The sequence below is a fragment of the Crinia signifera genome, chromosome 12 (genome assembly GCF_055691185.1).
Source record: "Crinia signifera chromosome 12, ASM5569118v1, whole genome shotgun sequence".
NCBI lineage: Eukaryota > Metazoa > Chordata > Amphibia > Anura > Myobatrachidae > Crinia > Crinia signifera.
Window position 1 is genome coordinate 77,167,213 of NC_139228.1, and position 23,691 is coordinate 77,190,903.

The 23,691-nt window shown below is 42.6% G+C and overlaps 1 protein-coding gene across 1 annotated transcript in view; it reads right to left on the minus strand.

The window, feature by feature from the left end:
- LOC146049550 (embryonic protein UVS.2-like) overlaps positions 1 to 9,315 on the minus strand; it is a 29,440-nt gene extending 20,125 nt beyond the window's left edge. The window contains exons 1-4 of the mRNA XM_083166077.1: positions 8,803 to 9,315; positions 7,915 to 7,965; positions 977 to 1,004; positions 762 to 833 (exon numbers count right to left, since the gene is read on the minus strand). Of these exons, the coding sequence (XP_083022203.1) occupies positions 762 to 833; positions 977 to 1,004; positions 7,915 to 7,965; positions 8,803 to 9,315 (664 nt within the window). The remainder of the gene's footprint in view (positions 1 to 761; positions 834 to 976; positions 1,005 to 7,914; positions 7,966 to 8,802) is intronic.
- Positions 9,316 to 23,691: the final 14,376 nt, after the last annotated feature.

Sequence of the window (23,691 nt, forward strand, 5' to 3'; positions counted from 1 at the left end):
TCAGCCAGATTAAGGTTCAATGATTGCAGCCTAGGTGCCGGCTGAATGAATCCAGGCAGTATATACTGAAAGACCCTGCAGAAACCGGGGAACAGAAAAACGAACACCCAGCTAGTGGACTAGCAGCAACATCAATATAGTTAACTATAGTGTGCCGTGACCATTTATAAGGTGTACCGGGAAGCCAGAGTGTGGTGCAATGTGATTTACAGTATGTGGGGAGCATTGTGAGTTGTTTTCTTCTGTGGAGGCCAATGAATGTGTTTCTTTTCCTGTGGTGGCCATTGTACAGATGTAGCTGCCCTCAGCATTGCTGAGCTCTCACCAGATCCCCCTAGCTGGTCAGCGCTGGCGGAGGGCCGCGATGTGAGGGCTGGCTCACTCATCAGTAAGGCAGTGGGGATCGGGGACCAAAGGCTTCCCTGCCTGTCTCCGCTTCAGGGAGATGGGTAGGGAGTGGGAGTAGGCTGGGGCAGAGCGGGCAGGAGCGGGAAAATAGGCGGAGGCTGCTACATCTTCTGGGAGAATGGGGCGCGTGATCATCTCAAGAGTGTGCGCCCCATTGTTGGAGGCCGGCGGCTGATGGGGGACAGCGGATGGTGATAGAATCACCAGGAGCCGCTCTAATGAGAGCGGCTCCATCTAAATGTGTGTGTTTTTTTTTTTTTTTCACTGTGGGGGCCAGTGGGTGTGGGTTTTTTCCCCATGGGGATCTGATGGTGCGCATCCTTAAATCCTTTATATTCCATTAGCATTTAGTAGAATATTGATACCTTTGTTGACTTCAATAATCTTCGTTAAGGTGCCTTCCTGCTCCCCGGCATCTCTGTCTACTGTAGATATAAATGTACATAGAATAGATTACCAAGGACGGTTACAGGTATCTGAATAGAATAACCAGGATGATTACAGGTATCTAAATAAAATAACCAGGATAAATACACAAGGAGTGAGGTATAAATAAATAATGACTTACCAAAACCATTATTCTCATGCCGGGAAATCTGAAACACAAATACATGTTGGGTTATTCTCACATTGTCATTTGTGTTACTCTCTGGTCTGAACCTGATGTTTTACATTCTTTCACGACCTCACCCCAAGTGCCATCATTCTACAGGCAGAAGAGATGAAGTTCCCAGCTAATGGCCACTGGACTCGTTCTCAACCACTACCCCTATGTAGTCAGTCACAGACCTCCCCAACCAGTAGTAATATATGGAAGTGCAGTGAGACGTGTCACTGTGAGCTTCCTCCTGCAGTCACTGGTCACTGAGCATGGTGACTGACAGGTACTTGTACTCACTCCTCTATAGAGTGTCACATATAATCCCACTACCACTATGTAGTCAGTCACTGACCTCCCCAACAAGTAGTTATATATGGAAGTGCAGTGAGACGTGTCACTGTGAGCTTCCTCCTGCAGTCACTGGTCACTGAGCATGGTGACTGACAGGTACTTGTATTCACTCCTCTATAGAGTGCCACATATAATCCCACTACCCCTATGTAGTCAGTCACTGACCTCCCCAACCAGTAGTTATATATGGAAGTGCAGTGAGACGTGTCACTGTGAGCTTCCTCCTGCAGTCACTTGTTACTGAGCATGGTGACTGACAGGTACTTGTACTCACTCCTCTATAGAGTGTCACATATAATCCCACTACCACTATGTAGTCAGTCACTGACCTCCCCAACAAGTAGTTATATATGGAAGTGCAGTGAGACGTGTCACTGTGAGCTTCCTCCTGCAGTCACTGGTCACTGAGCATGGTGACTGACAGGTACTTGTACTCACTCCTCTATAGAGTGCCACATATGATCCCACTACCCCTATGTAGTCAGTCACTGACCTCCCCAACCAGTAGATATATATGGAAGTGCAGTGAGACGTGTCACTGTGAGCTTCCTCCTGCAGTCACTGGACGCTGAGTATGGTGACTGACAGGTACTTGTACTCAATCCTCTATACAGTGCCACATTTAATCCCACTACCCCTATGTAGTCAGTCACTGACCTCCCCAACCAGTAGTTATGTATGGAAGTGCAGTGAGACGTGTCACTGTGAGCTTCCTCCTGCAGTCACTGGTCGCTGAGCATGGTGACTGACAGGTACTTGTACTCACTCCTCTATACAGTGCCACATATAATCCCACTACCCCTATGTAGTCAGTCACTGACCTCCCCAACCAGTAGTTATATATGGAAGTGCAGTGAGACGTGTCACTGTGAGCTTCCTCCTGCAGTCACTGGTCACTGAGCATGGTGACTGACAGGTACTTGTACTCACTCCTCTATAGTGCCACATATAATAACACTACCCCTATGTAGTCAGTCACTGACCTCCCCAACCAGTAGTTATAGATGGAAGTGCAGTGAGACGTGTCACTGTGAGCTTCCTCCTGCAGACACTGGTCACTGAGCATGGTGACTGACAGGTACTTGTACTCACTCCTCTATAGAGTGCCACATATAATCCCACTACACCTATGTAGTCAGTCACTGACCTCCCCAACCAGAAGTTATATATGGAAGTGCAGTGAGACGTGTCACTGTGAGCTTCCTCCTGCAGTCACTGGTCGCTGAGTATGATGACTGACAGGTACTTGTACTCACTCCTCTCTAGAGTGCCACATATAATCCTACTACCGCTATGTAGTCAGTCACTGACCTCCCCAACCAGTAGTTATATATGGAAGTGCAGTGAGATGTGTCACTGTGAGCTTCCTCTGCAGACACTGGTCACTGAGCATGGTGACTGACAGGTACTTGTACTCACTCCTCTATAGAGTGCCACATATAATCCCAATACCACTATGTAGTCAGTCACTGACCTCCCCAACCAGTAGTTATATATGGAAGTGCAGTGAGACGTGTCACTGTGAGCTTCCTCCTGCAGTCACTGGTCGCTGAGCATGGTGACTGACCGGTACTTGTACTCACTCCTCTATACAGTGCCACATATAATCCCACTACCCCTATGTAGTCAGTCACTGACCTCCCCAACCAGTAGTTATATATGGAAGTGCAGTGAGACGTGTCACTGTGAGCTTCCTCCTGCAGTCACTGGTCACTGAGCATGGTGACTGACAGGTACTTGTACTCACTCCTCTATAGAGTGCCACATACTGTATAATCCCACTACCCCTATGTAGTCAGTCACTGACCTCCCCAACCAGTAGTTATATATGGAAGTGCAGTGAGACGTGTCACTGTGAGCTTCCTCCTGCAGTCACTGGTCACTGAGCATGGTGACTGACAGGTACATGTACTCACTCCTCTATAGAGTGCCACATATAATCCCACTACCTCTATGTAGTCAGTCACTGACTTCCCTAACCAGTAGTTATATATGGAAGTGCAGTGAGACGTGTCACTGTGAGCTTCCTCCTGCAGTCATTGGTCACTGAGCATGGTGACTGACAGGTACTTGTACTCACTCCTCTATAGAGTGCCACATATAATCCCACTACCCCTATGTACTCAGTCACTGACCTCCCCAACCAGTAGTTATATATGGAAGTGCAGTGAGACGTGTCACTGTGAGCTTCCTCCTGCAGTCACTGGTAGCTGAGCATGGTGACTGACAGGTACTTGTACTCACTCCTCTATAGAGTGCCACATATAATCCTACTACCCCTATGTAGTCAGTCACTGACCTCCCCAACCTGTAGTTATAATTGGAAGGACAGTGAGACGTGTCACTGTGAGCTTCCTCCTGCAGTCATTGGTCACTGAGCATGGTGACTGCCAGGTACTTGTACTCACTCCTCTATAGTGCCACATATAATCCCAATACCGCTATGTAGTCAGTCACTGACCTCCCCAACCAGTAGTTATATATGGAAGTGCAGTGAGACGTGTCACTGTGAGCTTCCTCCTGCAGTCACTGGTCACTGAGCATGGTGACTGACAGGTACTTGTACTCACTCCTCTATAGAGTGTCACATATAATCCCACTTCCCCTATGTAGTCAGTCACTGACTTCCCCAACCTGTAGTTATATATGGAAGTGCAGTGAGACGTGTCACTGTGACCTTCCTCCTGCAGACACTGGTCACTGAGCATGGTGACTGACAGGTACTTGTACTCACTCCTCTATACAGTGCCACATATAATCCCACTACCCCTATGTAGTCAGTCACTGACCTCCCCAACCAGTAGTAATATATGGAAGTGCAGTGAGACGTGTCACTGTGAGCTTTCTCCTGCAGTCACTGGTCACTGAGCATGGTGACTGACAGGTACTTGTACTCACTCCTCTATAGAGTGCCACATATAATCCTACTACCGCTATGTAGTCAGTCACTGACCTCCCCAACCAGTAGTTATATATCGAAGTGCAGTGAGACGTGTCACTGTGAGCTTCCTCCTGCAGACAATGGTCGCTGAGCATGGTGACTGACAGGTACTTGTACTCACTCCTCTATAGAGTGCCACATATAATCCCACTACCCCTATGTAGTCAGTCACTGACCTCCCCAACCAGTAGTTATATATGGAAGTGCAGTGAGACGTGTCACTGTGAGCTGCCTCCTGCAGTCACTGGTCACTGAGCATGATGACTGACAGGTACTTGTACTCACTCCTCTATAGAGTGCCACATATAATCCTAATACCCCTATGTAGTCAGTCACTGACCTCCCCAACCAGTAGTTATATATGGAAGTGCAGTAATACACGTGTCACTGTGATCTGAATATTAGATCCCTATACAGCAAGGAGACATTGTACTATTCATAGTAACTCACCTGTAGTGATGGAGCCACAGGTAGACTGGTCACTGAGTCCATAACACAGAGAAGAAGACACAAGGAGAACATTGTACTATTCCTAGTAACTCACCTGTAGTGGTGGAGCCACAGGTAGACTGGTCACTGTGTCCATAACACAGAGAAGAAGACACAAGGAGAACATTGTACTATTCCTAGTAACTCACCTGTAGTGATGGAGCCACAGGTAGACTGGTCACTGTGTCCATAACACAGAGAAGAAGACACAAGGAGAACATTGTACTATTCATAGTAACTCACCTGTAGTGATGGAGCCACAGGTAGACTGGTCACTGAGTCCATAACACAGGCCCTTATTCTGATCGATGCGGATATTCCCGCTTGCGTACGGGCCGCCGATGTTTATCTTCTGCGCATGTGCAGAGGTCACTCTGCGCATGTGCAGGCGATTTCGCCGCAAGGATTCTCTATACGCCGCACAGGGGGCGTAGAGGGGCGTGAGGGGCTACTTATCCTCATTACCCTATGCATACGCCCCGCGTTTCATGGGCGTTCCCATGCAAACGCGGGGCGTATGCATGGTAATGAGGCCGTGACGCGTGGGTACGGGGCGGGCATCTGACATCGCCGGATGTCAGCTGCCCGCCCCCATACAAGATTTCACACCGACAAGTGTCCGTGTGGTCTTGTGTTGCGGGACCTGGTGGAGCGTGCGGCCCTGCATTCGATGTTCGGCGACCATCGAATGCAGGGGCTGCTCCCACCATGGAGGAGGCGTATCCCCGTCCAATTTCATGCGGATCGCCACATATCCGCGTACGGACGGCCGTGGCGATCCGTATGGAAGGCGGGGATTCGCCTGCACGGTCGGAGCCGCATATGCGGCTCCGGCCGCACCAACCAGAATAAGGGCCACAGAGAAGAAGACACAAGGAGAACATTGTACTATTCCTAGTAACTCACCTGTAGTGATGGAGCCACAGGTAGACTGGTCACTGTGTCCATAACACAGAGAAGAAGACACAAGGAGAACATTGTACTATTCATAGTAACTCACCTGTAGTGATGGAGCCACAGGTAGACTGGTCACTGAGTCCATAACACAGAGAAGAAGACACAAGGAGAACATTGTACTATTCCTAGTAACTCACCTGTAGTGATGGAGCCACAGGTAGACTGGTCACTGTGTCCATAACACAGAGAAGAAGACACAAGGAGAACATTGTACTATTCATAGTAACTCACCTGTAGTGGTGGAGCCACAGGTAGACTGGTCACTGTGTCCATAACCCAGAGAAGAATACACAAGGAGAACATTGTACTATTCATAGTAACTCACCTGCAGTGATGGAGCCACAGGTAGACTGGTCACTGTGTCCATAACACAGAGAAGAAGACACAAGGAGAACATTGCATCCATCTTGTTCATCTATAGCTCTCTATGTTGTTCTGTCTGTCTGTGTATTGTAGAATCCCCCTAGCTGTATGGTAACCTCAGTCTCTGGTGCAGCTTATATACTGGTCCAGGAGAACATGTAACCAATCACAAGGCAGAATGATGGATGTCAGAATGACGTTAGAAGGTACGTGGGGTCAGTCCATGGCTGTTATATATGTGTAAACACCTTAATGTGTGACTACATGGGGATTATCATTATGAGGTTCTGCCGATTTACAGTCACTGTCAAGTACACATTATAATGGCATGAAATTATTGTCCTGTATTTTCTCACTGACACGTTGACCAGTAATCAGATTGCCCATCTATGTAGGCCTGTGCGTGTCTCTGTTTGTATCAGTTTCTGTTATTAATCTACAATCTATTGTACCCCTGTACATTCAATGGGAGATTGATGACAGTAAGTCCGGATATTTCCGGAAAATATAGAAAAAGGTGAACCTCGAAACCAGTTAAAGCTGCTGTATATGGGAGTGTGTATGACTCCCCGTAAATACATGGACAAAAAAAGGGGGGGTATACAGCGCTGGGTTTTTCTGAATGATGACCAAACACAATTATATAGTAAAATACAAATGCATTTATTACAACACACAACAATAAAGAGAGTACTCTCTATGAAAAAATAAATAAATACATGTAATTAAAAAATGTATTGCGCAATGGATAAAAAAAAGGGTAGGGTTTTTTTTTTTTTTTTTTCTTTAATTTTTATTAGTATATCAAAATTTTTAAAACATATATAGGGATATACATTCCCTTTACACAAATTTACATCACATCACATCACACATATATAATACATCTTATACATCAATTTTGACAGTCAGATTAAGTTGATTTTTGTATTCCTCTCTTTATATCTAATTTTTCCTTTTTTTTTTTTTTTTTTTTTTTTCAGTATAACTTTTATTCAACAGGGGAGAGTTTTTCTAGGGAGTATTTTGATATTCAAGTAGCAGTGCTAATATTCCAGGTAGCGAGATCTTCTTGTCATTATGGTATATTCATAGTTGCAGAACGTTCCCAGTCTCTCCAGAGTTTCCGTATCTTGGCATTATCTGGGGTGTTAAGTGTTTCCATTTTATAGTTATGTTTTATTTTATTAATTACCATCTGGAGAGAGGGGGGAGGCATCTGTTTCCATAGCTGCGCTATTGCTGTAATACTTGCGCTGATAATCTGATTGGTCACATATCTTTTCATTTGATCTAGGTTAGAGATCCCTACGTGTAGCAAGACCATTGGCGCATTTAATTGAAGTCTTATCCCTCCTATTTCAAATATAAGATTTTCTATCTCTTTCCAAAAATCATCTAATTTTTTGCAAGACCAAAAAATATGGATAAGGTCTCCTCTTTCCGCTGTACATCTCCAGCATAGATCTGTTTGTTCCCAGGCTATTTTGTATAGCTTAGCTGGGGTATAATATGCCTGATAAAAAATTTTAAGATATCTTTCCGTATACATTGCTGTTTTTGACATTTGGTGAACCATACTAAATAATTGATTCCATTGTTTAACCTCCATTGAGATATCTAATTCCTGTTCCCATTTAATTTGCTGACTTGATTTCTCATCCTCTTTCTCTTGCATTAAAATTTTATACCAGTAAGTAGTTCCTCCTTTCTTTTGCCTACCAGATAGCTGCATCACCATATCTTTTGGGAGACACTCCAACTCACTAGATTGAAAGATATTAGACTGTAGCCAGTGTCTTACTTGTAGAAACTTATAAAAATCTATATTCGGAATATCAAATTGATCTTTAAGCTGTGTGAAAGACATCAGATGGTTATTATAAAACAGGTCGGCTAATGTGTTAATTCCTTTGACCTTCCATCCAGTTAAGTTTAGATTTGGTATGCTTTTAGCTATGACATCTATAGAAAGGTGTCCAAACGGAGCTCCCAGCTTACCTATTTGGTGCAGAAATTTATGCCATGTTTTCAAGACCTCATCTACTGATTTTACTAAAGGTTTTCCCTGTCCCAAGAATTTAGGTGGTAGCCATATTAGTTCCTTCAAAGGGATGTTCCCCATTTCCGAATGGTATATCTCCCCCATCATCGCTTCGTTTATAGATCCACTTATATAATTTATTTGGTTTAACATCGTAGCAAATTGATATTTTTCCAAATCAGGGAAAGAAAACCCGCCTTTGTTTTTAGGGAGAGTCATGTATTTCTTTGCAATTCTTGCTTTTTTATTTTTCCAAACAAATTTGTTAAATATTGAGTTAAATCTATATAGCCAATACTTCGGGAGCCATCTAGGGATTGCCCTAAACAGATAGAGAATTTTTGGTAATAGGAACATTTTTACTAGAGCTATTCGTCCCAGCAATGATAGGTCCGTGTTCATCCATTCATTAATCTTTTGATTTAGATGATGTAGCAAGGGCCCATAATTACAATCTACTAATTTTTTTTCGCTAGTTACTAATTGAATTCCTAGGTACTTAAGTGATGTTGTTTTCCAGCTAAATTTAAAATCGGACTTCATTTTTATCAAATCTAAATTAGTAACATTTATTGTTAATGCCTCCGTTTTAGCTCTGTTTAATTTATAATATGAGACCCTTGAAAATTCATCTACTATGTTTAATACCTCTTTCACCGAGTCTTCTGGATCGGTTAAGAGGAGCAAAACGTCGTCCGCATATAGTAATATTTTGTTCTGTTTTCCGTCAATTACTGGGCCCGTCACTCTAGTGTTTTGTCTAATATACTCCGCTAATGGTTCTATCGCCAGTACATACATCAATGGGGACAGGGGGCATCCCTGCCTTGTCCCATTGGTAATATTAAATCCATATGAAGGATATCCATTGCATAGGACGTGTGCTGAGGGTCTGCTGTATAGTGCCATTATGGCTCTTAAGCAGTTATCCCTAAGGCCAAACTTTTGGAGCACTTTTTCCATATATACCCAATGCAACCGGTCGAATGCCTTTTCTCCATCTAGCGATAGAACCATTAGCGGAGTCTCCCTCATGGACATCAACCTCATGATGTCCAGTGCTTTACGGACATTATTTGGGCCCTGTCTACCTGGTATGAATCCTGCCTGTTCTTCTTTAACTAGTTTTGTTAAGTTTGGTGCTAATCTATTTGCTATCATCTTTGCATATATTTTTATATCACTATTTAATAGTGCGATGGGGCGGTAATTTTGTGGGATGTCGGGATCTTTACCTGGTTTAGCTATCTGCACTATCCGCGCCTCTAACATTTCGCCTGGAAATTCCCCTTTCTGACTTCCTTCCTGGAAAGCCTGAAGCAGCATTGGTGCAATTTCTCTTTGCTGGGTTATATACATATTATTTATATGGCCATCCGGACCAGGGGCTTTATTTTTTTTAAGAGTTTTAATTGCATCCAAAACCTCTTGGAGGCTCCATGGCTCATTTAGTTTGTCTAGAGTTGTTTGATTGATCTTAGGTAGTTTTATTTTACTTAAGAAGGTGTCTATATCTTCACTGGAAGGTTGTTTGGTGTTGCTCTGCTCTTTGAGATTATATAGCTGTTTTAGATAGTCTGCAAATACATTTGAGATTTCTAATGGGTTCATTATCTTAATCCCTTTTTCATTATATAGGCTTTTAACCACATTTTTATACTTTATATTTTTTACCTTCTTGGCTAATAGGCGTGTTGCTTTATTCCCTTCTATGTGATATTTTTGTTTGGAGATATCTGTCTCTCTATTAATTTGTTTAATGATTATTGTTTCTAATTCATCTCTTAATTTATCTATTTCTTTCAGGGTCTGGTCGTTCGAGGGGTGTGTTTTGTGTGCCTGTTCTAAGTTTTTAATATTTTTTTCCAGCTCCTCTGTCGCTCTTCTCTCTTGTTTCTTTAATACAGCGACACTTTGTATTATTTTACCTCTTAGAACGGCTTTCAGGGCGCACCAACAGTTTATTGCGTTCGTTTGTTCGGGATTATTAAACTCTAAGTACTCTTCAATTGCCTCTTTTATTGTGTTTTTTGTATCTGGAGATGAGAAAACATAATTCGGACATCTCCATATTCTAGCGATAGAGGGAAGGTTCTTTACTTCCCATTTTATCAAGATGGGAGCATGGTCCGTCCAAGTTATTGGTAGAATTTCAGCCTTTTTTATATTTTGTAGAGTGTTTCTATCCGTAAATGCATAATCAATACGTGAATATAGAGGAGATGTTAAATTTAATAACTATTAATGTCAAGGGCTTAAATGCCCCTCAGAAGAGGAAAAAACTTTGGAAATTTTTGCGCAATCAGGAGATAGATATAGCGGCATTACAAGAAACCCACCTCTCTAGAGTTGGACACCCCTCCTTACTAGATAACAGGTACACTAAAGTATATTATTCAAATGCAATCCAAAAGAAGGCGGGTGTGGCGGTGATGTTTAATAAAAAAGTTGAATTTGAACTAGAAGCACAGTATACAGATAAAGAAGGGAGATATATTATTCTAATAGGCTCTTTGAAGGGTGGGAAAACTACTATTGCCTCAGTATACGCCCCAAATACACAGCAGGGGAAATTTATTAAAAAAATGTTGAAAGAGCTTAAGAGAGTTGCAGTAGGAAGGATATTGGTCTTTGGAGATTTCAACCTAGTCAGAGATATTAATTTGGACAGGTCAGGTATCAGTAAATCTAAAAACAGAAAGGCTCTAATTAAGATTGCAGAAGAATTTAATAGAATATTATATACTTCAGGAATATACGATATATGGAGAATTAAAAACCCAACGACAAGAGATTATACTTTCTATTCGAATATGCATAAGGGAAGGGGGGTTTTTGAAGATTGTCAGTGCATGCACATGGCTCCGGAAAGTAAATGAAGATAGTTCATTGGGCCAATAAATTTGTTATAGTTACCACCTTTTATGGTCAATCCATCAGGGTCTTATCTGGTGACCTGGAGGTGGTTCCGGTTAAATTCCCAGCATGTCGGTCCAGTTTGCCTCAGATGGAAAGGAGCAGGAGTGGTGGGTGGAATGATGGAATAACCACCACCGTGAATCACTGCCAAAGGAGGTGTGGACCTGTGGGGCCCAAGATGGTGGAGGCTGGTCCGGAATAAGTTCACCGCTTTGGAGCCTGGTGCAAGGTGGTATTGGGCTCTCTGTTGGGGCCCAGGTGGGGGAGTAGGCCTCAGTTAGTATCAGGGTCTGTGGTAGGGCTGAATGCGTTTCGATGTATCAGCACGTCTTCATCAGGAGCAGTCATGTCCGTAAAATATGTACCTTCGGTAGGATAGCACCATCATCTTACTACTGTATGTACAAAGTAAGAGCAGAATATAGCCACCTGCCTCCATGGATGGATAAAGAGCAGTATATATAATATATAATTAATATATACCAAGCCAAAGATGTGTATATATTATGCTTCAAATTATTTAGGAATTTTCATTTTTCATTTCAACTTCAGAATCTGTAGCCACAGCACATACAGTAATGTATGGACTTTTTCTCAGCAGTGGCGTAGCTTGGTTTGGGGCGCCCCCCTCCCTGCCAGCCTCCCTCCCCAGCCGCCGTTGCAGCCCCCCCCCCCATCGCCGCAGGCTTACCTGTCTGTGCTCCCCTCCTGGCTTCAATTAATAATTCTATGCAGACGGACCACGATAAAATGTCCGCCCCCATACCGCAGACAGTTTCAGAGAACAGTCTGCTTTATGGGGCGGCCATTTTATCGTGGTCCGTCTCCATAGAATTGATTGAAGCCAGGAGGGGAGCCGGGACGCGCAGACAGGTAAGCCTGCGGGGGATGGGGGGGCGGGCATTACTATAGCACCGCAGCCCCCCGGCGCCCCCACATGCACAGCGCCCCCCTGCCACCGCGGGGGCTGCGGTGCTATAGTTACGCCACTGTTTCTCAGGTACTGGGCATAATTCTTTTTGGGGGTGCACACTGCGCTGTAACCAAGGTATTAAATTGAAGGTATTTATATGTTAGTTGGGTGCCCGTTACGTAGTTTGCGTAGTGGTGTATTGAGAACACCAATGCACCACTATGCTAGTTACGTAAACTACTTTAGACTTTTTCAAGTTGTCAAATCCAGGCTCACTACTTGCCAGGGACGTGCGGTGAGGTAAATGGCTCAAGAGTCCCTGGCAAGTACCAGAGCCAGATATGCACACAATTGATGAGCCATGGGGTACATGCCGGTATTATACACATGTACAGTAGTATATACTGCTGGAGATTCGCTGAGTTTTGATAAGAGATGTGCAGAAAAGGTAGCCAGGTGAGGCACTGCCTCACCTGCCATAGACTTTTTATTCCAGAGTTTTGACGATAAAAATGAACAGAATTATAAAAATAAGAATTTTTATATATATTCTTTGTATTTTTGACTTCTATACTGTTTTTATTATTTTGTGTTTTTAAATATATCAAATATTTTGCTACAAAAAACAGCGTGTCCTATATTATTGTGCTCAGCGTGAGATTATCATTCTTCTTGTTTATTAAATGTAATACCTTTGTTACAGTGCGGTGCGCACCCCCCAAAAATACTTGCCTCCAGTAAACCTTCTCAGAGTCTAGCAAACTCTTCACACCTGCAGCAGTTACCCAAGAGTATAATTTTATTTAAATCACATATTATTTATATATTTTTATATCTATATCCATTAGCGCCAGGGCTCTTGAGAGAGTGGTTTTCCTTCTCTCAAGAGAAAATCTCCTGTTTGTTTTTGTTTTTTTTTGTTTTTACTGGGCCTAATTCAGCCTCATTTGTAGTTTTGCAAAGATTTAAAAAACTACAACTGATCCCACTAGCACAGGGCTGGACAACACTGGCCCTCCAGATGTTGATGAACTACACATCCCAGCATGCCTTACATCAGTTTCAGCACGGCCACATAGAAAAACTAATGCAAAGCATCCTGGGATGTGTAGTTCATTAACATCTGGAGGTGTTGCCCAGCCCTGCTCTAGCATGTGGGGACCACCTAGCACAGGACAAGTTCACCCCCCAGCATGACAGGTCCCTCCCCCATGATGTGATTGCAAACTCTATACAGCAAATCAATCACATGCTAAGGGTAGGCCATGAGAGAGGGTGGTGTGCATGTGCACAATGTAATAATTACTTCATATATAATATATTATATTTTATTATATTGTATAAGATGTTGTTAGCACATGTTTGACCAAAGATTTGAACCTGCCCACCAACACTGAGGTCACTTCTGTCTAGTAGGTCCCTAACACTCTGGGGTTCACGTCTGTGGTACAGGACACAACCAAAGCTGTGGTGCAGGGCACAACCAAACCAGCCAAAAACATCCCCAGAATATCATAGAAATGAAATATAGCCATGAAGAATTATAAATTTTGAATGTTATAGAGTGTGAGGGGTGTGTAAGCAACTACTCTGCTAAAGGTGGAACAAATTAAAAAATATTCTTACTGTAGATAAAAGACATACAAAGAAAAGTGGTATAAAATGTGAACAGATGAGTTAAGTAGTAATGCCCTGAAGTGGCCCAGCCAGATATGATCAGGGCGTCCTACAACCAGTGCCAGATTAAACCTTCGGGGGGCCCAGGGCACTTTAGACAGGGGGGGCCCTTGCACTTGTCATTACTGGCCGCAAACTGCATAGGAGAATATTACACTGTCAAAACACAGAGTAAAGGCAGTATAAACTTGGTCAATGGGTAACTGCATATATATATACATAGGTGCCGATTTATGTTTTTGCTGGTGGGTGCTCAAGGAGTGGCTTCACGTGGAAAGCACAGTTGTCTCCAATATTCAAATAATGGTAACAGAGTTCCACATACATAAATGCCCCCACAGTTCAGGACTCCGCGGACAGAAGACACTCTTCCTGGCATACTGTTTCCCAGGTGGCGGGTCCGGCAATGTGGGTGCTGCAGCCGCAAATTAGCAAGTTAATATGGCGGCCCAGTAGGAGACCCCACAGTCCCAGTGCTGCCTCTGATTAAAAACCCTCCCATGACTAGGCTGCTGCGGCTGTCCTCCATGGGCCTGAGAAGCATGCAATGAGCTCAACCAATTAGAGCTCAGCACAAACCTCTCAGCCTCTGACCTATTGTGCAATGTGTCATGGGACTTTGTCAGCTCCCAGTAATGCACTGCACACTTGTGCAGTCATTGTGCCTTGGCTCCCGATGCTCAGAACCATTAATCATTGTCACATTGGCAGATAGGTGAAGCTGCAGCACTACCCCACTCCCATGTACAAAACGTTTAGCTAAAAAAAAATACATCTCAACCACAGGGGTCCCCAAGCTAAAGGGGGGCCCAGGGGTACTGACCCCTTTTGCCCCTGCTTTAACTCCTTGAGTGGTAGGTTTTACTGGGGCAGGACAAACCTACCAGGGCAGGTTTTTCCTTCCCCAGCAAAACCCACCACAGTTGGAAGCCCCCCTCCCTCACCTCTGCTCCGGCGTTTGTATGCCGGAGCTTCCCTGCTGCCGCTGTCCCCGCTGCCTTAGCCGCCGGCCTGTCACATTCAGCAGTGACGTCGGCGGCAGGCTGAGGGATATTCGTGGCGGCTCGGGAGGACTCGGGTGCCTGAGTGCTCCCAAGTCCCCCCGAGCCACTCCAAACATCCCTGGGCCTGCCGCCTAGGTCATTGCTACTAAAAGTATGGTGGCAGGCGGCTGGGGGAGCAGGGTTAGAAGAGCTCCGGCGTGCGATCGCCGGAGCACAGGTGATGGGAGGGTTGGGGGAATGACTGGGGGGGGGGCATACCACACATTCACCCAAAGCTTCAGAAACCGCCTAGTTTCGGGACTCGGCCAAGCTGACTATTAATGTTGAGGAAGGTAACTGTGCGGCACCAGATTGAGGCTCTGGGGATTTTTCCACAGTTGTGGTGAAATGTGTTTTAACAATGCATCTAATTTGACTGTGATGTATTAATAAACCCTACCTGGTTTTTGTGTCTGCTCTTTTTGAGAGGATTGTCTACTGGACAACATTTATTTTGGTATAATTGTTAAATATATTGCGCTGTGAAGTCAGAAAGTGGTCAGTTTATGGATCTAATCAGCAATATAAAGCTGCAAATGGAAACATTAGGGAACATTTGTTCTGGTTTGTGCATGAGTAGTATAGAAAATCAAGGAGAACAACTTGTCATTTACACCCATGTCACCATGTCACCGCCCTGAGTGAATCCATGAATAATCATTGGTTATTGCAATTTAGTATAGTGACAGCTCAAGCAACTACATGTATTTTCTTCCTGCAAGTAATCAGAGGGGATAAACTGGAAACTTAGGTAACGCTCAACTCCATTTATCAGTCAGCAATTAGCGGCTGAGTCATGATCGCTCGTAGAGGTCCCAATTCGGCCCCAGCCCCGATGGTCGTGTTTTGCACATGCGCAATACTGGCAATTTGCAAACCCGACAGCGAACGGATTTGGTGAGTTACACACTCGCCGGCAGGTCACTGCGGGGAGGGAGGGCCGGGGGGGGGGGGGGTTTGTATGAAAGGGATGCAGTGCTGGGGGGGCGCAGGTTCGGGCAGCCGCTGAGTGACAGTTCAGCGGTGTTGCCCGGACCCAGGTAGGCGGTGGTGGGTTTTTTAAAGGGAGCGCTCCCCATAAAAAACTCGCCCAGTGGGGAGCGCTCCCAAATAAAACCCCACCACTGAAGGGGTTAAAGGTTGGAACTACAGGGCGCTTGAAATGAGTGGTTTCCTAGCAGCTGCTAAAAAACAGGTTAGTTACTCCTGTAAGGTAAGTACATAGAAAAACAGAAAGAAAGCAGCGCTATACCGTTGGAAAAACGTATAAGTATTGGATGATCTTTACAATAATTTTATTAATCATAAAACCACTAGAGCATAAAAAAAATTAATTAATGAGAGCATAAAAACAATAATAAAGTAATAGCAAGTGGTTCCGCTTCCACACTAGCAGCACTTTCAAGGAGAGTCCATTCCTATTTTTGCCAAACAGTACTGATTATGATGTAACAGTTACAACTCCTGGTGTATCAGTCCCATGGATGGGTGGTATAGTCCATTTGTCTAAGTGGTCGTCCCAAAGATGGCACAAATTACCGGTCCAATTGAAAGGAATGCAGGTATTAGGTGTTGGGATCCCAGTTGGCCAATGGGGGTAGATGGTTTGAAAAAAGAAATCAGAGTGACCCTGAGATGGTACGCAGGGTCACTGGTGATGGCTGTATCCCGTAGGCTGGTCCGGACTTCGATCCTTATGCAGATGGTGGAAAGTGGAACTGGCACGGCTGACACGTTTCGCTGCTTTATCAGCTTTTTATACAGCTGCAAGGTGCAGCAAAACGCATCAGTACGTGCCAGTTCCACAATTCTTTTATTCATATAGTAAAATATTCATTTTTTAGGTGTGTACGTATTTTCAGGATCTACTATCCTGAAAATACGTCCATTCGTATCCAGTATTCATGGCACATTCGTATTTGTATTAACAAATACGAATGCATGCACCATCGGCAGAATACGAGTAGGAATCACCATTCAAAATGCCTGTGGAATCCTGTTAGTTGGTGGGTAGGCTGAGGATACCTAGTGTAGGGTGGCCACAGCACATACGTGTGTAGTCTCCACTGTCTATACAACTGGCGGTGCAAAGATGGTGTGTAATTCAGCGGTCCCCGTGGAGGATATGTAGCACCACCACTTCTGATGAGTGGGCCGCATGGTTTAATGTGAGGTCTTCGCTGGCCGTGCAAATGATCATGCCTTGGCTGCATATAGTGCAGTAGGTCCTGTAGAGGATATTTAATACCTGCCGGCTGCGGCAATGTAGATGTCAAGGCTGCATGCAGATCTTAAGTGCAACAAGGAGGAGAACTTCACACTGTAATAGATTATCAAAGCCAGAAATAGCAACACATGGTATTAACATCAGCACCGGAGAAAGCAATAGATAGAGACATTGAGTCCCCTACCCTAAGCATACCCAACCATGGGCTCTTATTGTAAATATACAGGGGGAAAACTGAATGAGGTTCCCTGTATTTTATCATCCAGCACTGGGCTAGTAGACTGGACCTGGTTCCAAAAATACTGGGAAAAAGGATTTTTGTGTCCCCTGTATTTTTAAAACCAACAACATGCTTGACTAGCCATCAAGGTAATGCCACAGCCTGGGGACACTTTTATGTGTAACAATAGTAATATTGTCTTATACTGGTGGAACTACAAGTCCCCCACATGCTGATACTTGGCAAACCACAAGAGGCAAACTGCATGCGGGGCATTAAAGGGTCCTACTGGTACCTGTAGCTCAACAATTAAGAAATATTACAATAAAGACAATACACAAGCACCATGACAGTACAACTTTAATAAAACATTCTTGCACACTCACATGTATACACTCACACTTACACATATTTACTGTACCTACATCCCATGTTACCTTTTTGTCCTCTTCTCCAGTAGTAATCCATGTCACCTGTAAAAAAAATGAAACACTCACAAATTCCAGTGTAGCTCACGTCCTCTTCATTCCATGTATGTAACCCTGGGGGTTGAAAAAAACAAAAAACGATCCTGTCCTGACTGAGGCGCAGCTTGTGTTTTCACATGGCGCTCCTTCGCACAATGATGGTGACTCGGTTGACTCTTGTGCATGGGAAAACCCCTGAGCCAATCACCTTAGAGCGACAGAGGAGCGCCACTGGCGATTGGCTCTCTGCTTCCAAAAGAACTCAATGTTATGAATATAACATTGGGATCTATGATTGGAACCTTGTGGTTAAGTTCAATAAACTTTAATGATAGAGGTTTGTGTTAGTTTAAATAAGCAAAAAACATTCTGGTCTCAGCATGTTAAATGTCATTATTTTGAATATGTCAACAGTTTAGTCATGTCAACTAACTTGCATGTTTACACATTGTTGTTAACATAAACTCTGGAGTCAAAATTCCGAATCTGTTGGAATTCTAGCATCTAAATGCATGATGACAATATCCTAAATGTTGACCAGTGATACCACACTCATCCCATCAGGTAACATGTCTTCCTTCCAACTCACACATACAGGATGGAGACTAAGATATTGCAATTATTCTTGTTTATATTAATTTATATTATAACAATATAATAAAGTAATGATTAGAATACAGTATGAACAATATATAAAGCTATAGACTCGTTTAATTACATCACAGAAGTCACCTACTCTAATTGCATATTAAAGATAAGACTAATATTAAATCTTATCCAAGAAAGGATTCTTAAATGTGCATGTAAATCTAATATAGTTCCGCATGCTGTCCTGTCTTCGCCATGGTCCACAGCAGCTACCACTTCAGCACAAGTCCAGGAAAACCAGCTGAAGAAGACCATCAGAATTACTAGTGTACAGAGAATTGGGTAAGTACAGTAATACAGCAGGGGAGGTAAGGGTTGGGCGATGAGGGGGATGAGACAAATTAAAGTGTTTCCAATATAGATAGTGTTCATTCTAGCACCCGCTATATTTGAAAACCCATGCAGTTGCTCTTCCCTGCCTGGGGTGTCGCTGTCTGCTGTAGAGTTTCTAGCACAGTGTGGTCTGTATATCAGCACTGATATGCAAACCAGACCTGTGCTAGAAACACCACAGCAGACAGCGACACCCCAGGCAGGGAAGAGGAATTGCATGGGTTTTCAAATATGGCGGGTGCTAGAATGAACACTAATAGAAATGATTTTATATTCATATTTACTTTGATATATATTTATAAAATTGATAAACTCTAATATAGTCGCATAGGGTTGTATTATATTATATATTATTATTATAGACTTTGAGCATTATTTTTTCCACCAGAAATAAAACTAAAGCTGCCCATACACGGAGCCATTCGCCGGCATCCGTTCTGTACTATGCGATGCGCGCTCCCGCGCATCACATAGTACGGTACAAAAAGTATGTGCTGCACATACTCTTTGTACTAGGTACACACCGTATCGGATCGCAGTGCATGCACACTGCATGCACTAGGGATGCGATCCGATCCGATGTGTGCTGTTTAAGTCCCAAACGGATCCGTTAAACGGACCGTGTATGGGCAGCTTAAGTCGTGATAGAATTGCAACATTAGAAACTAATCCTAGATACCACAGCCAGGCATAGAAACCAATCAACAATGTAATGAGGGCAAAACATATTACTAACTCAACCTTATAATGGTATAAAGTGATTGATATATGTAATCTGATATGTAAATTACGACGTATTGCAAATTTTGTATCCAGAAACAACATAAAAAACACGCTTGTAGTGTTGTGAATTCAATAACTTAATGGAGCCATTAATTAAACCATCTGTTAGGAGGGCCAAATTACAGTATTGTTTGTTTAGTATGATCGGTACTTATATGTTAGTTGGGTGCCCACTACAGTAAGTACGCTCATACCCCCACTATCCCTGTCGGCATGGAGTTGATTTTATATACTGAATGTCAACTAATAGTGGTTGACTTATTTTGGGGGAAATTTACTAAAGAAAATTTGTAAAAAATAGGTGTATTTGTATCCAGAAATACACGTATTTTTGACATTTACTATCCTGAAAATACGGCAATTCGTATTTGTATTGATAGCACATCAATACGACTACGAATTGCCATATTTACGGGATAGTAAATGTCAAAAATAACTGTATTTCTGGATACAAATACACCTATTTTTTTACAAATTTCCTTTAGTAAATTTCCCCCATTGACTGTAGACCTAATGCATGTCGGCCCATGCCATTCCCCTATACTTGGTACAAGAGAATCAACTGAATTTGGATGGATCTCTGCATTAGTTAACCTACAGCATGAACAGAATAACAACTGTCAACACACCATGAGAGGCCTTGAGCAAACTCATTCTACGTGCCCTATGTACAAACCTAATTAAATTGATTTCACATGTTAATATTTCACAGCTGGTAATAAGTCATGGTCCAATGGAAACCATGACTGGAACGTAATTGTACCTACTGTACTTAAACACAGAGATTGAGAAACAAAAAGGGGGAAGGAGTATATGTATATGATTTTGAATGGGATAAATGACCTTGACTGCATTTGTTTAAATAAATACTCCAGATAAAGTTTTATATATATATATATATATATATATATATATATATATATATATATATATATATATATAGAAGTAAACGGAGAAGCAGACAGCGGCACTCTGGGAAATTTTCAAAAATGTATATTTTAGCAAAACAGCATACCAACGTTTCGGGGTATAAGTCACCCCTTTGTCAAGGTGAAATGTGCAATAACGCACGTTATTGCACATTTCACCTTGACAAAGGGGTGACTTATCCCCCGAAACATTGGTATGCTGTTTTGCTAAAATATACGTTTTTGAAAATTTCCCAGAGTGCCGCTGTCTGCTTCTCCGTTTACTTCTACACATCTGTTCCGGAAGGCACCTGGGTCCCTGACCAGTTGGGGGAATGCCAGGTCGACACACAATGTTCTCATGTTCTCTCTCTCTCTCTCTCTCTCTCTCTCTCTCTCTCTCTCTCTCTCTCTCTCTCTCTCTCTCTCTCTCTCTCTCTCTCTCTCTCTCTCTATATATATATATATATATATATATATATAAACAAGGTATAGACCACCAAATATGTTTCCCACTTAGGTAGTATCATAACAATCTCAAAATAAATATGTTACATTGATAATGTATTAAAACCAATAAAAAGTCACTTGGCTGTTGATATACTGTATAATTTCATCTTCAAATTAGTTAACGTCTATCATACAGTACAAAGCATTTGATAGCACAAACCCTTTGGTTTGTGCTATCAAATGTTTTGTATGATATTTATTTATTTATCTATTTACAGTTTCTTATATAGCGCAGCAGATTCCGTTGCGCTTTAAAATTGTAGACAGCGATAAAACAAACTGGTGGCGGCTTTATCTGTATATAATACATACTGTAATTGCCACAGAGGATTATGCGTGTGGTACTTATATATGAAAGGATTGCCTAAAGAGGTGAGTTTTCAGGGAACGCTTGAAAGTTTGGAGGCTATCTTATTGTGTGTGGAAGGGCATTCCATAGGATGGGAGCAGCCCAATGACAGTCCTGTAATAGTGAATGGGAGCTAGTGATCCATGCAGAAGAGAGACGCAGATCTAGTGCAGTCGCAGAGATGGGAGATATTGTGTGATAAGTAGAGAGATATAAGCTGGTGCAGTATGGTTAATAGCTTTATATGCGAGTAGAATATTTTATATTGAATACGGTAAGATACAGGCAACCAATGGAGGGACTGGCAGAGCGGATCAGCAGACGATGAGCGTCTTGCAAGGAAGATCAGCCTAGCAGCAGCATTTAGAATTGATTGCAGTGGTGAGAGTCTGTTCTTGGGAAGACCAGTTAGGAGACTATTGCAATAATCAATGCGGGATATAATGAGTGCATGGATAAGAGATATAGTAGTGTCTTGTGTGAGATACGGTCGTATTTTGGATATGTTTTTTAGATGCATGTAACATGATTTGGAGACAGATTGAATGTGGGGAAGAAAGGACAGTTCAGAGTCGAGGATGACCCCTAGGCAACGAGCTTGTGGGGTAAGGTAGATTGTCGTGTTGTCAACAGTTATGGAGATATCGGGATGTCAGCGGCTTCATCACATAGTCACTATCTGATGAAGCCGCTAACACCTTACAGCAGGCAGAGAAATGCGTCATACGACTTTATGTTACCTTCACCCCCTCTCTGGAGCTCCAGAACGTGATCCCCCACCTGCCTGCATAAAAGCAAGTACTGATTTACCCTTATCCAGCACTGCAGTCAACAGTAGACAGACAGTCAGCAGCTATTGGAATCTCTACTTTTATCACACCATTTTTAAATGGATACCAACTATTGGTTTTTGTGTTGTCTGGCCAGACAGTGGACAATCAAAACTTTTTGAACACTAATTAGTGTTTTAAAAAACTGTCGACACACTGTCGACATTATTTATCTAAAAAAAATACCTGGACACAATCAACTCATGGAAGCCATATATTAACAAACCATCGGCTACTTTTTAACCAATTAATGAATAGCTATTAATATATGTACTGTATATATATTTTTTATATATAATGATTAGTATCACTGGCCAGTGAAATATATGTTTAATGTTTTGTTTTTTATACATTGTTACTAGCACGGGCTTATATATTTTTATATACCGTATTTTTATTTTTATCTCCATCCTTATTTTTATTTATAATCTCATTTATTATATACATTATATTATTTTCCGGTTAAGATTTACACTATTAGTATGATTCACTTTTTATGCATAGGGTTTGCTATATATGTGACAATATAGTAAATAATAAAAGTATTTGCTAGCAATAGTGAGAAGCAACTGTATAAATAAGAGAGGCATTATGGCTTAATGTTAAAATGAGACAGAAGTTTGAAACATGGCAACCAGAGTTATGTATGAGGCATGGATTACAAACAAATGGAAATGAGAATGAGGCTTGGCTTTGAATACATTAAAAGCAAAATGGCCGCGGATACTGTATGTATCCGATTGGTGCAATTAGAAAGAGGCTCATTGCACCATTAAAGATGGCCACCACTGCTTATAAGATGAGCATCAAAAACGAGGCTTGAAGCGTACAATACAGTTGGAGCCACAGCGATGTTCATGGGAATGAGGTGCACGAGCGCCTCATACATACTGCATAGTAAGCGCGCCCCAGTCTTGGTTAATGGCTCCGTTCCATCGGTATGTCAATCTACCGCTACATTGGTGGAGCATTAGCCACCCAGTGGTGGCGATATGTATTGCATGGATATTGTATGGCATGCATCCACGCACCTTGGCGCACCGGAGCGCAGAAGAAAAGTGGATCACCAAAACCTTTACCATGGCGAGCTTTGATGCAAACTTAACCGAAAATATCAAACAGATTTCACTTTAGAACAAAGGATTAAATCAAATCTAAACAATCCTTTGTCTTTCTTCCTCACAGATTACACTGACGGTAAATGACTTGGCCATTGAGTATAACCCGACCTGTGGCTTTGACTACCTGGCTGTTTTTGATGGACCTCAGACGACCTCTCCACTAATAGGAAAATACTGCTCCCGAGTGCCACCTCCCGTGGTATCCACAGGCAATTCTATGTTGGTGAGGTTCCACAGCGATAACAGTGTGCAACTGAAAGGGTTTCAGGCATCATACGTCATCAGTGAGTATAACTGTCTTGTATATAGTTCCATAACTATTGTGTATCTCTCCTATGTCCTCAATACACAAGGCCCAATGGCTCCCTCTACAATGGAGAGGAAGAACCTTGTACAGTATGGTACTTAATGCTACATGCACTAATCTGATATGGTTAGGGAACAGTTTCAGAATATACAACTTTATTCAATATTAAACAGGATGAATCAGTAGACTGAGGAGTTTATGGGGATTATTCAGACCTGGTTGCTGGACTGCTAATTTGAGTAGCTCTGTGAACAGAAAATTCATTCACAAGCCACTCAAATG